We start from the raw sequence: 14,517 nt of genomic DNA, 5'->3' as shown, positions 1-14,517 counted from the left end.
TCTTCCTGCCAATGGGTGAAATGCTACAGATTAATTTAAAATGTTCAACATGGGATACGCATAAATGGTTGACTCTATAACTCTGCCTTATGAAAAAATTTGCAGTTCACAAAATAAAGGTCAAAATAAAGGCCCTACTCAAACTTGCTCACTCAGTTTTAATATGTGACTATGTTGCTCCACATTTGAGAGGACCGTGGCCTCATTGGTCTTTCTGCGCTCAGATATACGCCTGTCTTTTTCCTACTTTGCTCTGTATAACTGGCATATTGTCTGCAAAGCACATTCTCTAAGCGTTCTGGTTTTTCTGGCTGGTTTCAGTCTATTGCAAGTGCCTGGAAGCTGAATGGTGGATAAGAGAACAGGAGAACTCAGGGTTTCCCTCCCTCACTATCTCTCTTGGTTTCAGCTTCTGCATCCTCGCCTCCCTCACCAGAAGTCTTACTTCAGGCCCAGCTCCCATCGTCTTATCCTTGCTCCTGAGCTCACACCAGAGCCTCTTGTTTTTCCTCCAACCATCCGGCAGAGGGGTATTTCAGCTGTGGCTAATGTTAGGGTTGCCTCACTGCTCCCATTCTACAAATTCAGTTCTTCCAACACTTTATCACCAGCTGTCCAAATTAAATTATTTCTTCAAGCTTCTGGTGTGGGAACCATTTCATGTCTGACATGAATGTAAATAGATCAGACAACAGAGCCTATTTACATTTGATCAGTTGTTCTCCAGAAGAGATCTAAGACAAAATGCTTGTGGGACTCTACGTTTCCTTCATTTTCACAGGAAACAATTCAGGGAAGTGGGAAGTGGAGGATCTAATCCTAAAAATCTGGGTGAGTCACCATCTGCCAGAGGATGGTCCTTCTCCCTGGATCTCCACAGTGAGCGTGCAGCTGATGACTCATAGAACATCACAAAGCCAGGGTACTCCTTACTTATCCCACATCCCATACTGCTTGACTCCAAAAACTGAAAGTATTCTGGATCCAAACTAATGCTCTTTTACAGAATTCATGTACGTGTCTCAGAGTCCTACGGAGTGGAGGACCAGTGGTTGTGCCCTGCTATTACCTTAATCATTACCTTAAACAGCATCCAGAGTCAGATGGCTTATGGTCTCAGAGGGCACCTCTCATAAATGCTCAACCATTCACAAATTTCCCTTCTTCCTCTTGCTCTCTCCTCTCTTCCATACTTTGCTCCTTTTAGAACTTCTCTTTTCAGTTACCTCTTTCTCCTTGAGACACCCGGTCCTTCCTACAGAATAATATAGTCTCAGCTAACACTAGCTTCTTGTTACCTGAAAAGTCAGTCCTTTCAGATGTCAAGCGGATGCCTCAGCTAAGTGTCTGTTGATTCCTCAGTAAATTATGGAGATCTCTGATTATTGGTTTCTGCTGAATCTTCTGAAGAGGAAGGTTCTAGGTGATGGATGGGGCAGAGAGAAGTGTCAAGGAAGAGAGACCCTGGGGCTGGGTCTCTCCTACAGTGTTCCCAGTTGAGTTGGTCTACATAATGCTCCTGGTTAGCAAGCACTGAACTCCATCAATTCCGAAGCTGTAGCTTTTCTAAGCCTTATGCTAGATGGCTAGTTCCCTTTCCTGGTTCTGGGTTCCATTTCAAAGCCCTCTCACAATAACTGAAAGGAAACGATGGTGCCTACAGAGCAAGACGGATCAGTTTGGCCCAAATTCCCCAAAGGCAGAGGACAAAACGCTAAGTATCGTTAACTTCCACAGTCCTGACTGAGGTGCTAAACCGCAAAGGCAAGGAGAGTAAAGAGGCTGACCTCAAAACGAGTTCTGAAACACAGCCTTGTACCTACTTGAGGGTATAAAGGAAAACTAGAGAAGGCAGGGGCAGGGTTTCTCTGTGGTGCTGTGACTGTGACTTCACTCAGCCTCTCATGGGGAAAGGTGAGGAAAATATCACGTTCACATCAATGCTTAAGAGACTGAATTCAAGGAAGGCTGCCTGGAGAGCTAGACCAGTCACCCTGTAGTGCTCACGCCTGGCAAGAGCTGTGGCTGGGGCCGCCTCTGACGGTAGGACAAGAACAGAACAGCGCCGGGTAGCTGCCCTTAGGATATTAGGCAGAGGGATGGGTGTGATTCTCACGGACCACAGAAAGGAAAAGGGTGAGAAGAGATACACCATGCGCACAGTCACCAAAAGAGAGCTGTAATGGTTACACTAAAAGCTGACAAAACAGACTTTAAGACAAAATGGCTACTAGAGACAAAAGAACATTTTTATAAAAAGTAAACCCCATGAGACCTCATCTACGGCCCAGCCCATCCAACAACAGCAAAACACAGATTCTCTCGAGTTCACATGAAGTATTCTCGAGGACTGGCCATATGTTAGGCAGAAAACATCCTCAATAAAAAGAGTTGAAATCAGAAAATATGTTCTCCAACCACGAGGGAATAACAGAAGCACACTTAGGAAAGTCTCAAATGTGTTACAATTAAACCACACACACACCCCCAAATAAATAATGAGCCAAAGAAAAAAAATCGTAGGAAAACTTAGAAAATATTTCAAGGTGAATGAAAATGTAAACAAACAAACAAACACAAAACTTATGGGATGCAGCTAAACCAATGCTTAGAGGAAAAAAATTATAGTTTCAAATGCCTGTATTTAGAAAGAAGAAAGATATCAAATCAATAAACTGATTTTCTACCTTTAGAAACTAAAAATGAGCCAACTAAACTTTTTTTTAGTATTTGGAGCTCATTCTGTATTTTGGAGTGAAAAGATGCCCTTTCAAAGCCATCTTTTGATTAATAATAATATTCCTATTTTATATAAGCAGTTGAATGTTTAGGCATACAGTTGTTAATAACATTTTTTATTTTTTTGCTGGTAATGGCAGTCTTGCATGTATAGTCTTTTGACCTCTACTCAGCAACAGAAGGCAAGTTCAGGCTGGGAATACTTCTTTATCGAGAGATAAAAAGCCCACACAGCCTGTATTGGGCTTGTAACCTTGCATGGGAATACCTGCCCCTCTTTCAGGCCTCCAGAATGCTCTTTTATTTTCTTATTCTTTTTGGCCACACGGCATGCAGGTCTTATTTCCTCAACCAGACACTGAACCCACGCCCCCTGCATTGGAAGAGTGAAGTCTTAACCACTGAACCACCAGGGAAGTCCCTAGCTTTAAGTAACTTTGATTCTGTCCTTGTGCCTGTCCTAAGTTTAGCAAGGTGGCAGATTATTTTTACGTATTTATTTTTGGAGCTTTAACTGCTTCATGCCACACTGTAATCAGAGAACTCATTCCATTCTGGTCCATTTTTCCAAATTTAACTTTTCTCCAAAACATGTCTGTCTTTATTGTAACTTTCATTTCCTTCACGTAGGTTGTTTTTTTCCTCCAGACTTTCACTTGTTATCAATGGAAACGATCATCTGTTAGGAGCTCATTTCAGTTTATTAGTGGAATTCACTTGATTTTTTTCATGTTTCTTCCTTTATAAATTGGACTTCTCTGATAGCTCAGTTAGTGAGGAATCCACCTGCAATGCAGGAGACCCCGGTTCCATTCCTGGGTTCGGAAGACCCATTGGAGAAAAGGGACAGGCTACCCACTCCAATATTCTTGGGCTTCCCTTGTGGCTCAGCTGGTAAAGAATCTGCCTGCAATGCGGGAGACCCAGGTTTGATCCATGGGTTGGGAAGATTCCCTGGAGAAGGGAGAGGCTACCCACTCCAGTATTCTGACCAAGAGAATTCCACAGACTACATAGATCACGGGGACTCCAAAGAGTTGGACACTAATTCCACACTTTCACGTTCCTTTATTTAATTGCTCTTTCATGTCTTTAGTCCATTTTTCTATAGAAATCTTTATTCTTCTCATAATGATTTATAAAACCCTTTATATCTATTTCATGTCAAATCTTTCAGATAACTCCCTTACTTAAAACCCTTTGATGACTTTCCTTTGATTTTAGGATAAAATTCAAATTTCTTAGTGACATACAAATACACATGGTATTTACTGTCCAACACATATTTGTTGAATAAATACTATTCCCAGAAAATATAAACTATAAGCATATGTAATACTTACATTATTACCCTGAGTAATATCTTACATGTGTAAAAACTTTGAACATTAATGACAGTTCTCATACTGATTGCTTGATTATTCACGGATTCCTCTAACCAGGCAGCTATCAACCAATAAGTCAAATACATATATTTTGAGCACCTTTTGTTAAAAATACTGTTGTAAGGAATGAATGGGAAGAAAAAAGATGAGAAGAAAGTTATTTTCCTTTATGGAGTTTATAATACAAATGAGAAGATAAATTTTTTTCATAGAGTATAATTTGAAAAAGCTATATACCAGGTGCCAATCAATAATGGCTGAGTGAATCTTATAAAAGCAAACTGCATGTAAAATCTTAGATAAGGATAAAAGGAATGGTAGTTATGGACCCTATGGAAGTGGTAGGGCTTGAGAAGGGGTTTAGGGAACATAGGAGAAATCTAGACAGAGATGTAGAAGACAGCGTTCCAGGTAGGAAGACAGGAGAAGACAAGGTTCTCTCTCCTAAGTGTTTACTTAGGTAAAACCTGACCCAGCAGCCCACATATTATTCAGTGGAGCATGGAGAATAGTTCACTCTTAATGAACACTACAAACCAAAATTGACGTCCCACTGTTTCAGAGCTGTAGAACTTGTTTTAATCAATTTCCATCGATAAAACAGCTAGATTCTTGCCACTGTGTCTCCTTCATCCTCTCTCCACTGAAGCCTGGAGCCATGAAAATCTTCTTCTTCATGTTTGCTGCCATGATTCTTCTCGGTCAAATTTTCTCAGGTAAGCGGGAAATCTTCACTGATGTAAGGATGTCAGTCTGTTCAGGATCTGTCTTTTGAGAAGAAAGCTCAGCTTTCAGAAGAGTACATGACTCAGCCCTATGTCCTGAAAAGGTCCCAGAACAAACCAATTACAGGAAATCTTTTCCTAAGATTAGACACAAATCAATGTGGCCACACTGATCCAGGCTACCTTCAACCAGAAGAGTATCTCATTAATTTCCCTAAAAGCTCTACAAAGGGGTTCAGAGTTCTCTTTATGTTTAAATCTCTTTCCTCCTACAATCTTTGACCTAACTGCAAAGTATGACAAAGTGATTGCTTTAAAATGAGAGAAAATGTTAGAGACAAACTCCAAAAGAACTAGTTAATTTAGAGAAATGTAGCCTCTGTAGCCTAAGAGAAACTAAACTTATGATGGTCTTTAGTCTATTTTTTAAAGTCTAACTAACTGGTGCAAATCTCCTAATCCTAGATTATCCTGGACCTTTTTTCTGGCTCTTACACACTGATGGAAAATTAAAGCACTAACACCTCGATTAGTTTTCTTTGAAGTCCTTGAATCCTTAGAAATGGGTTCTTTTTACTCAATACAGCCAAGACTTTATCCCTAATCAACTTTCTTGTTCATTCCCTTCTCAACCATCCTTCATTCCTTCTGTTATGATGCCTTTCCTCATGGGGTTCTTGTCTATTTCTTCTTCGTGGTTTCTGAATTGCTACACTTACTTACTGCACAATCTGGCCTCAGTCAGTTCAGTTCAGTTCAGTCGCTCAGTCGTGTCTGACTCTTTGCAACCCCATGAGTCGCAGCATGCCAGGCCTCCCTGTCCATCACCAACTCCTGGAGTTCACTCAGACTCATGTCCATCGAGTCCGTGATGTCATCCAGCCATCTCATCCTCTGTCGTCCCCTTCTCCTGTCCCCAACCCCTCCCAGCAGCAGAGTCTTTTCCATTGAGTCAACTCTTCGCATGAGGTGGCCAAAGTACTGGAGCTTCAGCTTCAGCATCATTCCTTCCAAAGAAATCCCAGGGCTGATCTCCTTCAGAATGGACTGGTTGGATCTCCTTGCAGTCCAAGGGACTCTCAAGAGTCTTCTCCAACACCACAGTTCAAAAGCATCAATTCTTCGGCGCTCAGCCTTCTTCACAGTCCAACTCTCACATCCATAGTACCTAGCTTTTTGTTGTTCAGTTGCTCAGTCCTGTCTCACTCTTTGCAACCCCGTGGACTGCAGCATGCCAAGCTCCCCTGTCCCAATATCTGCTGAATGTGTGCTACCGCTAATGAGAAATTGTTCTAGGGACTACAACAAAAGGAGGTAAAGTGGAGGTGAACATTAGAGTGTGGCCTTTGCTCTTAATTTACTTACTGTTTATTAGCCTATTATTTCTGTGCTGGTCAAAAATAGGTTGCCCATAATAACGAATAAGCATGCAATAAGTTTAGAATGCAAATATATCACAAATAACTATGATACAAAACAGTGCTCACAAGTGCCATGAAGAAGAAAAGTAAAAGAGAAGCCATAGAAGCAGAAGTTTGTTTCCAACTGGGGATACCAGGAAAGGCTTCCTGGAAGGTCACTGTTTGCATCGTACTTTTGAAAATTTTGAAAACCCGCAGGACTAGAAGTAAAGAAAAGACCTGAGGAACGTTGCCCTCATGTTTCAAAGCATCTCTTGTAAAGTCAGTTTCTTAACTTCGGCCTCAGTCTCTTCCTTGGGGTGCTGGGGGTGGGGGCAGGGTGGGGGTGAAGTCAGACAACGAATCCAGGCTAAGAAAACGAGTTTTAAGCTGTCCTTTCCATCTCCTTCCATCCAGACTCCAGCTGATTCGAATCAACTGTAGAAGGAGATGTGTAAGAGCATCTTATTTCCAAAGCTCAGCTCAGACTTGCTTGTTTCTCAATAAGGAGCACAGTCTAGGGCCACCATCACCACAACAATCAGACAGAATCTCAGCATTGCAAGTGGGTTTAATGATTAATAAAAGGGGTGATGAACAGAGACTATAATGCCAACATACTTGAGGCCGATCTCAGCTCCAGTCCTCATAAGATTTATGAACTCTGTGTTTCAATTTATTTCTTATAAATGGAAATAATAACAATAGGGCATTTTTTCAAGATTAAGACATTTTATTATATTAATTAGAGTAGAGGCTAACTGGTTTTAACTTTACCTTAAACTAGAGTAATAGAAAAAAAGGAAGTTTATTTCTCTCTCATGTAAAAGTTCCAAAATAGGTAATTGAGTAGGTTGGGAAGAAGGCTCTTCTGCATCAGGTAAGCCCTACTGGGACCAGGGAGGAAGGTCAATCTTGCCATCCCAAACAGGTGACTATGTCACTGATTCTAAGATGCTTTAAAAGGAAGGAATAAAAATTGAGTAAAAGATTACACAGAAACAGCTCGTATCACTCCAGTCCTGTTTCATTGATCCAAATGATTCACGAGGCCAGACGGAAACAGAAAACCAGAAACAGTCATCTTTAGCTGAGGATCTGAAAAGTGAAAGTGAAGTAGCTCAGTCGTGTGACTCTTTGCGATCCCATGGATTATATCCCACGGAATTTTCCAGGCAAGAGTACTGGAGTGGGTTGCCATTTCTTTCTCCAAGGGAATCTTCCCTGAGCAGCCAGCCAAAACTCAGAGGTTCTACTACTTACTAACAGATGAAAGGTGAAGATGACTTCTTGGGGACAGTCTCTATATACACTGCTTAAACAGTTCCAGGCACACTTGATGGAGTTAACTATTATTATTATTCAGTTCTCATTGTTCTTATCATTATTATTGTTATTCTTTGCCCCAATTCAATGTAAACATATGACATGTCAATTGACTGCTCTGATGCTTGATAAATTTCAGTGATCTATAACTCACAATATCCCGAGTTCAACCTTGGACTACTGAAAATGTTTCCCTTTACTCTGAGCAGAAATCTAAGTTCTTGACTTTTTTTTTTCCATTGGTTAGTCCTACCCTGGGCATCAACAAGCTTTCAACATGGTAATGTCTGAGATGCGTGACAGCTAATATGCACACTTCCCTCCCAGAGTTGCTTTGCAAGCATAAGCATTACACTTTTTGAGAATAACTGTCAGCTCTTTCAATTATTTTTCCAGAGAATATTTTTTCGATCACTCCTCTCTTGAAACATTTTACTCTTTTCAGCTTAGTCTCTTTGTTATGAATGAGTACACACTGTCTCAGTCGCCCTAAGGTTGCTGGTAAAGATAATATTCTGTTGATGGTATTTATGGAGCAGGCTATTGCACTGTTTCTTTTGATCTTTATAGCAAAAGTGTGAAATTCCACAACCATATGCCAAAGTACTAATTTGCCTATAATGTACATAGCACAAGCTTTATCTTTTGTTATTTATCAGAGACTATTATTTTGGATTTCAAAAGCAGAGACGTTACTTTGCCGACTAAGGTCTGTCTAGTCAAGGCTATGGCTTTTCCTGTGGTCATGTATGGATGTGAGAGTTGGACTGTGAAGAAGGCTGAGCGCTGAAGAATAGATGCTTTTGAACTGTGGTGTTGGAGAAGACTCTTGAGAGTCCCTTGGACTGCAAGGAGATCCAACCAGTCCATTCTGAAGGAGATCAACCCTGGGATTTCTTTGGAAGGAATGATGCTGAAGCTGAAACTCCAATACTTTGGCCACCTCATGCAAAGAGTTGACTCATTGGAAAAGACTCTGATGCTGGGAGGGATTGGGGGCAGGAGGAGAAAGGGACAACCGAGGATGAGATGGCTGGATGGCATCACGGACTCGATGGACATGAGTCTGAGTGAACTCCGGGAGATGGTGATGAACAGGGAGGCCTGGCGTGCTGCGATTCCTGGGGTCGCAAAGAGTCGGACACGACTGAGTGACTGAACTGAACTGAACTGATTATTTTGGAGACAAGAAAAAAAAAAACATTTCTTGGAAAAGATTGTTCATTGGAATTCAAAAGTATATCGTCTCCTCCCAAGAAGAAACATTCTGTTTGGATACGTCCAATAAAGACAACAGCAGAGGGAACTCTTTTTCATTTTTCCTAAGTGAATACAATGGAAGGCCACAGTATATACTGAACCAGGGATGTGAGTTCAGACACAGCTGTTTAGGTCACATCTGCTTTATCTGATAGCTGTTTAGGTCACATCTGCTTTATCTGATAGCTAGATTCACACTCTGTATCTCCTTGGAATTTGGGTGACAGGGAATTCTAAGCTGGCCTGGATGGAGAAGTTTGTGGTAATTAAGTACTAGATAACTGAAGACTAATTGCTTTCTTTGCTTTCTAGCTCCAAGAAGCCTTCAAAGACAGATACGCTGTCTGAAAATGGATGGTCGCTGTGAAGTCGAATGCCTTTCCTTTGAGGATAAGATTGGGGGCTGCAGAGCTGAACTGACACCATTTTGCTGCAGAAAAAGAGTCAATTAAAAGCTAAGCAGCAGCTACACAGATCAAAGAGGTGAAGATACTCTGTCTTTGATCTCAGTTCAGAGAACCTCTCTGGATCTTCTCTCCTTTTTGTCTATGTCAGGATTCTCTGAAGCTGTCAGTCCAGTCTCTGATGCTGCAGGAAATACCCTTTCTAGGCTGCAAGCTTCTGGGGTGGGGAGAAGTTGGGAGTGAGGCAGGAAGCTCTCTGTCTTGTTTGCTTTGCCTCCCCCTTCCTCATATAGGGGCTTTAGTTACTTTATTGATGGATAAAGTGAGTAAACTAATTAGTAAAAGAGGTAGAATGGAAAGGTTGAAGAGCAAGTCAATGAATTGAGTTTTAAGGTTATACTCCTGGCTTCTACCAGACATGTGACCTGGGGCTGTATCCACTGAGATTCTGCTATTTGCAATGTGAGGAGACTCAACTCTGTGGTAAACGGACCCTTTGCTGGACACCAACTGTGACCTCCTCAGCAGCACCCTCCTCTCTCTCCTTTATACGGAGGAAATATTTAAAATGTCTCCTGTTCCTTGTCTGATCTAGAACATTGAGTTCCACAAAGATTTGGACCTTGTCCAGATTTAAGCTGGCCACAGACTAAGTAGCATCCTCATTCTGGCCACTTGCAGTCAGAGCTGATTAAATCATGGTCTGTTCAAGCAGTAAGCTCCCCAGAGATTATCTAATTCAACACCCTCATTATAGGTGAAGCGATCCAAGGTCAAGATCACACAGTTATAGGCTTAGTGACTCCTCTGTTCAGACTTCTCATTTGGTCTTGTGTTCTTAGAATGTCTACAGAAAACTGCTAGATGACCACAGAACAAGGCCAACACTAAAGATGGGACAGTTTTTAGCAGCTCAAATGAGAAGTCAGATTGAACAAAAAGTTGAAAGCAGCTGCAAAAAAAAAGTGGACACTTTCCAAAATCTCTCCTGGGATCCTTGCTCTTTGGAGAAAATTGAGGCTTGCCTTTATCCTGTAATGCCAAAATATGGAGCCCCAGATTTCAGGCAGAGCAAAACCTATCTCATGGGCCATTTTCATCCTCGAAGACTGACACCATACCCTTTCAAAGCAGAAGACAGCAAACTCCCTCAGCTGCTCTAGAGAATTCCCTCATCTCCTGGGTTAAGCTTGCTTCTTATAAATATATATTAATACATAGGAGAGAATGCAGTAAAACTAACTTTCCTGGGGCAAGATAATTTGTAAAAGGCTTTGAGAAATAAACCTTTTTTGGAAAATATTCTGGTATTATCATTTATCTTTATGGCTCATTTCTGAAATCTGCAACAGGTTGAGGACATGACCTGTTGGAATCAGAGGAATGATCTCCGGTTCTGGCTTTCCCAGCAGTGCCTGATCAACAGGCTCAGAGAAAACTAACTGCCTTTGAGAATCTAAATTTACCTAGACTGTCTCACTCCCTTCTCTCCTTTTCTCTTTTCTCCCTTTTCTCACCAAATGACCTGAAAGGTACTATATGTTTTCTGTCACCCTAGTTGCTTCCTAATCTGTAGAAACATCTTCAGCCTTCATCACACTGTTGGGACTTGTCTAGCGAGAGACAAGGGACCTCTCGGACGCCTCTTAGTCACTCTTTTCTTCTTAAAGATACCAGGGTCAGGAGTTTCCTGATGACCTAGCGTTTGGGACTTGGCACTTTCAGTGCGGTGGCCCATGTTCAAAACCTGGTCCGGGAACTAAAATCCCATAAACTGCACAGTGTAGCCAAAAAAAAAAAAAAGACGTCAGAGTCAACTCCAAAGATCTCTGATTATCATTCATCCTCGTGGCATGGAGGTGGTAAGTCTGTCCTCTGGTTTTTAGCCCTTTTGACCCGAAGTCCCTGTGCAACCGGTTACCTGCAGTAGGACCGCTCTGTTTCAAATATTCCGTATGGTTTCTGCTTACCTGAGTGAAGCCTGTCTAAGAAAAACTACGCTATGTTTCTGACTTGAACTTCTTACGGAAGTTCATTGGTGAAAGTTGTTCAGTCATTTCCAACTCTTTGTGTCCCTCTGGACTATACAGTCCATGGAATTCTCCAGGCCAGAATACTGGAGTAGGTAGCCTTCCCCTTCTCCAGGGGATCTTCCCAACCTAGGGATAGAACCCAGGTCTCCCACACTGCAGGTGGATTCTTTACCAGCTGAGCCAGCAGGGTCAGGTCTTCTCTAAATGGATTTCTGATAGATACCTCAAAAGTAACTTACCTTTATTTCAATATACTACCTTCTCTCCACAACTGATCTTCATTTAATATTCTAGATCTTCGTCAATATTGTTACCCTTTACTCAGACACTCAGGTGAAAAATGGCTTCCTCAGGAAAGCTTTCTTTGCCTCATAAATCACACAATTCACTCATTACATCAATCTACATAAATTGCTCATTAGATTCTGCAAATTGTAATTATCATCCTCCCTTCTCTCTCATCACTAATATTGTTGGGTGTTCAGAGCTGCTCCATCTTCAGTCTCTACAGTCTATCAAACCAGCAAATTCTCACTGTCAGTTACCTAAGGTTTACTTATACATTTGGGTTTGGGCTTTGTATATAAGGAATACTTTCACCTTTTCATGTTGCACATGCATGCATGAACACACATAACACATACACACACACACACACACACACCATGTGAGTTGTTCAATCATAGAAACTGGTATTAGATTCATACTCAATTTTATAGGAATACTTGGAACACTATAATAGCAGAGCTAGAAGTAGCCTTCATCTAGGTCAGTGTTTCCAAAAGCAAGTTGATTCTAATCACCTAGAATATGTATAAAATCAGAGCTCTGTGCCCACTCTAATGCTTTATACTAGGAAATCCTCAGCAAACAAAATGAATTTTTAAAACAAGTTTTCTAACCAAGTCTCCTGCCCCGTAACATCTGAAACTGACGAACAGAGGAGCATCCGAGACGCAGTGTGGTCACTGCTCTTGCCCCTTACCTCCAGGGAGTCCCAGAATCAAGAGGCACGACTCAGATCCGAAGTCTGGGCTGTGTACCCACTGCTACTTCACTGCCATGCACTTTTCCATTTGGAAAGGAGATGCTGAATGGAAATGAACAAATGGCTCACCTTCCTGCTCAGCTTAAGGGGTGGAAGTGCCATTTTAGTTGTCATGACAGACCCATGTCCAGCAAACTAACATACGTGGTGGCAAGTTCCACAAGCTGATGGGAGCCCCAGGGGAGCTCAGGACAGGAGAGGAGCCACTGACTAGTTACTGGGGTCTCGAGAAGGTTCACAGAAAAGAGGTCCAGTCACTCTTTAAAACCATGGGTTCCTCGAACTAGCCTAAGCCACTTTAACTGAAACAGAAGGACAGCTGTTGGTAACCGTCCATTCTATTGTCAATATACACGTGGCTTATGTTCCCGTTTGACAATCATTTCCATTTAAACTGCCTATTCTCATCACTGAAGAATGGAGCAGCCAGCATAACCAGGACTCCCTGGAAGCCCATTCTGCTCTCATGGGACCTCCATGACCCTGGATATCCCTGACTAAGTATTAAATGTCCTCATTATCCAAACAAAGACATTCCACTGGCCCTAGTGTGCTGCTGAGGGACATCACGCCATCTGTTCACGCACAGGAACTTCTGTTGTTCTCCTCTGCTGCTTTATTCTTTCTCGAACCACATCTCCCCAGGTAACAGAACAAATTTATAAAAGCATGGGAAGGGACTGCCCTGGTGGCTCAGTGGTGGAGAGTTCATCTGCCAACGCAGGAGATGCAGGTTCGATTCTTGGTCCGGGAAGATCGCACACGCTGCAGAGCAACTGAGCCTGCGCGCCACAACTACTGAGCCTGCACTCTGGAGGCGGGACCGCAACTCCTGAGCCCACGAGCCAGGATTATGAAGTCCGCATGCCCTAAAGCCCATGTTCTGCAACAAGAGAAGCCACCGCAATAAGTCCAAGCACCGCAACGAAGAACAGCCCCCACTCACCGCGGCCTGGAAAAAGCCCTCAAAGCAATGAAGACCCAGCACAGCCCAAATAAACAAATAAATAATTAAAACAAAACAAAACAAAAACCTGGTTAAGTTTAGAGAACATGAGAGCTTGAGAGAATCCTGCACCCAAGACAAAATCCCCAGGACCTACACACGGAGGAGCCCCGTGGAAAGTCACCTGACCTTGGAATCATCGCTTCTGATTGTATGAACCACATACCAGGTCAGGTGAAGGCTGAAGTAGGTGAAGTGGCTGTCAGAGGCTTTGCAGGGCTCTGGAACTATCTCTGTCCCATCAGTGAAAACGAACAGGATCAGGGACTTCCCTGGTGATCCAGTAGCTAAGACTCCATGATCCCATTGCAGGGGGCCCAGGTTCAATTCCTGCTCGGGGAACTAGATCCCACTTAAAAAGTGGGATCTTTTTAAGCAACTTAAAAAATGATCCCTCATGTCGCAACTAAGACCTGGTGCAGCCAAACAAGTATTTTTTAAAAACAAAGAAAATGAATAGGATCAGAGTTATAGAAAATGGGACATTTTCCTAATAATTCTTTTGTCTCTAAAACTCCTCTGCTCAAGTTCTCCAAGAGTTAGTGGTTCTAAAATGTTGGCAAGAGAGAGCCATGACAAAGTCCTGTGGACCCAGACAAAGGGAAGCAACAGGGCCTTACTTGGAAGGATTACTATGAGTCTAAGTAAACTGACCAAGGACTAAACATCTTTAGAGCTTGACTGTCCTGGTGGCCTTATTCCAAACCTTGGTTCTCTATCTTCCCTTTCAAGCCCTGCTCTTCTAAAATAGAAGCTACACATAGAGATTCAAGGTGACCCCAAAACTGAGCATGCCTGTCTACATTCAGGGTGGATGGGGGGACCAGGAACTGAAGGCATGAACCATTCTGCCCAGACATGCCTTACAGCAAGTTCACCAATGCCTTGGGCCTGGTTGATTTCTTATGCCAGCAGGCTGCCTGTGTTTAAGGCCTAATTTCCTGTGTGAAAATCTAGGAGTCCAGGTCTAAAATACCCCACAAGGACTAGGTTTGGGTACCTAGTCATTTACTCTAAGGAGTCTGTGCTCTAATCTCCCATCCCCTTGGGTTTGTTATTATCATTACATTAATGTCACTGTGACCAGCACCCTATCATTGCTGTTGTTTCCATCACTATATTTACTGTGCATCTTATGGTGGATTATTTCGGTGGTGGTTGTTGTACAACATTGAATACACTTTCTCTGTT

The 14,517-nt window shown here is 42.3% G+C and overlaps 1 protein-coding gene across 1 annotated transcript; it reads left to right on the top strand.

Annotated features, from left to right (window-relative positions):
• The first annotated feature begins 744 nt into the window (after nt 1–744).
• Nucleotides 745–9,363, top strand: LOC120865594 (beta-defensin 107A-like). Its single transcript, XM_040242873.1, has 3 exons — nt 745–831; nt 4,687–4,840; nt 9,148–9,363. The coding sequence occupies exons 1-3, from the start codon at nt 745–747 to the stop codon at nt 9,285–9,287; spliced, it is 381 nt and encodes a 126-aa protein (XP_040098807.1). The 3' UTR covers nt 9,288–9,363.
• Nucleotides 9,364–14,517: the final 5,154 nt, after the last annotated feature.

Source organism: Oryx dammah, unplaced genomic scaffold (assembly GCF_014754425.2).
Source record: "Oryx dammah isolate SB20612 unplaced genomic scaffold, SCBI_Odam_1.1 HiC_scaffold_7, whole genome shotgun sequence".
NCBI classification, from domain to species: Eukaryota; Metazoa; Chordata; class Mammalia; order Artiodactyla; family Bovidae; genus Oryx; species Oryx dammah.
The sequence above is the reverse complement of the archived record's forward strand: the minus strand, read 5'-3'. Positions and strand labels throughout refer to the sequence as shown.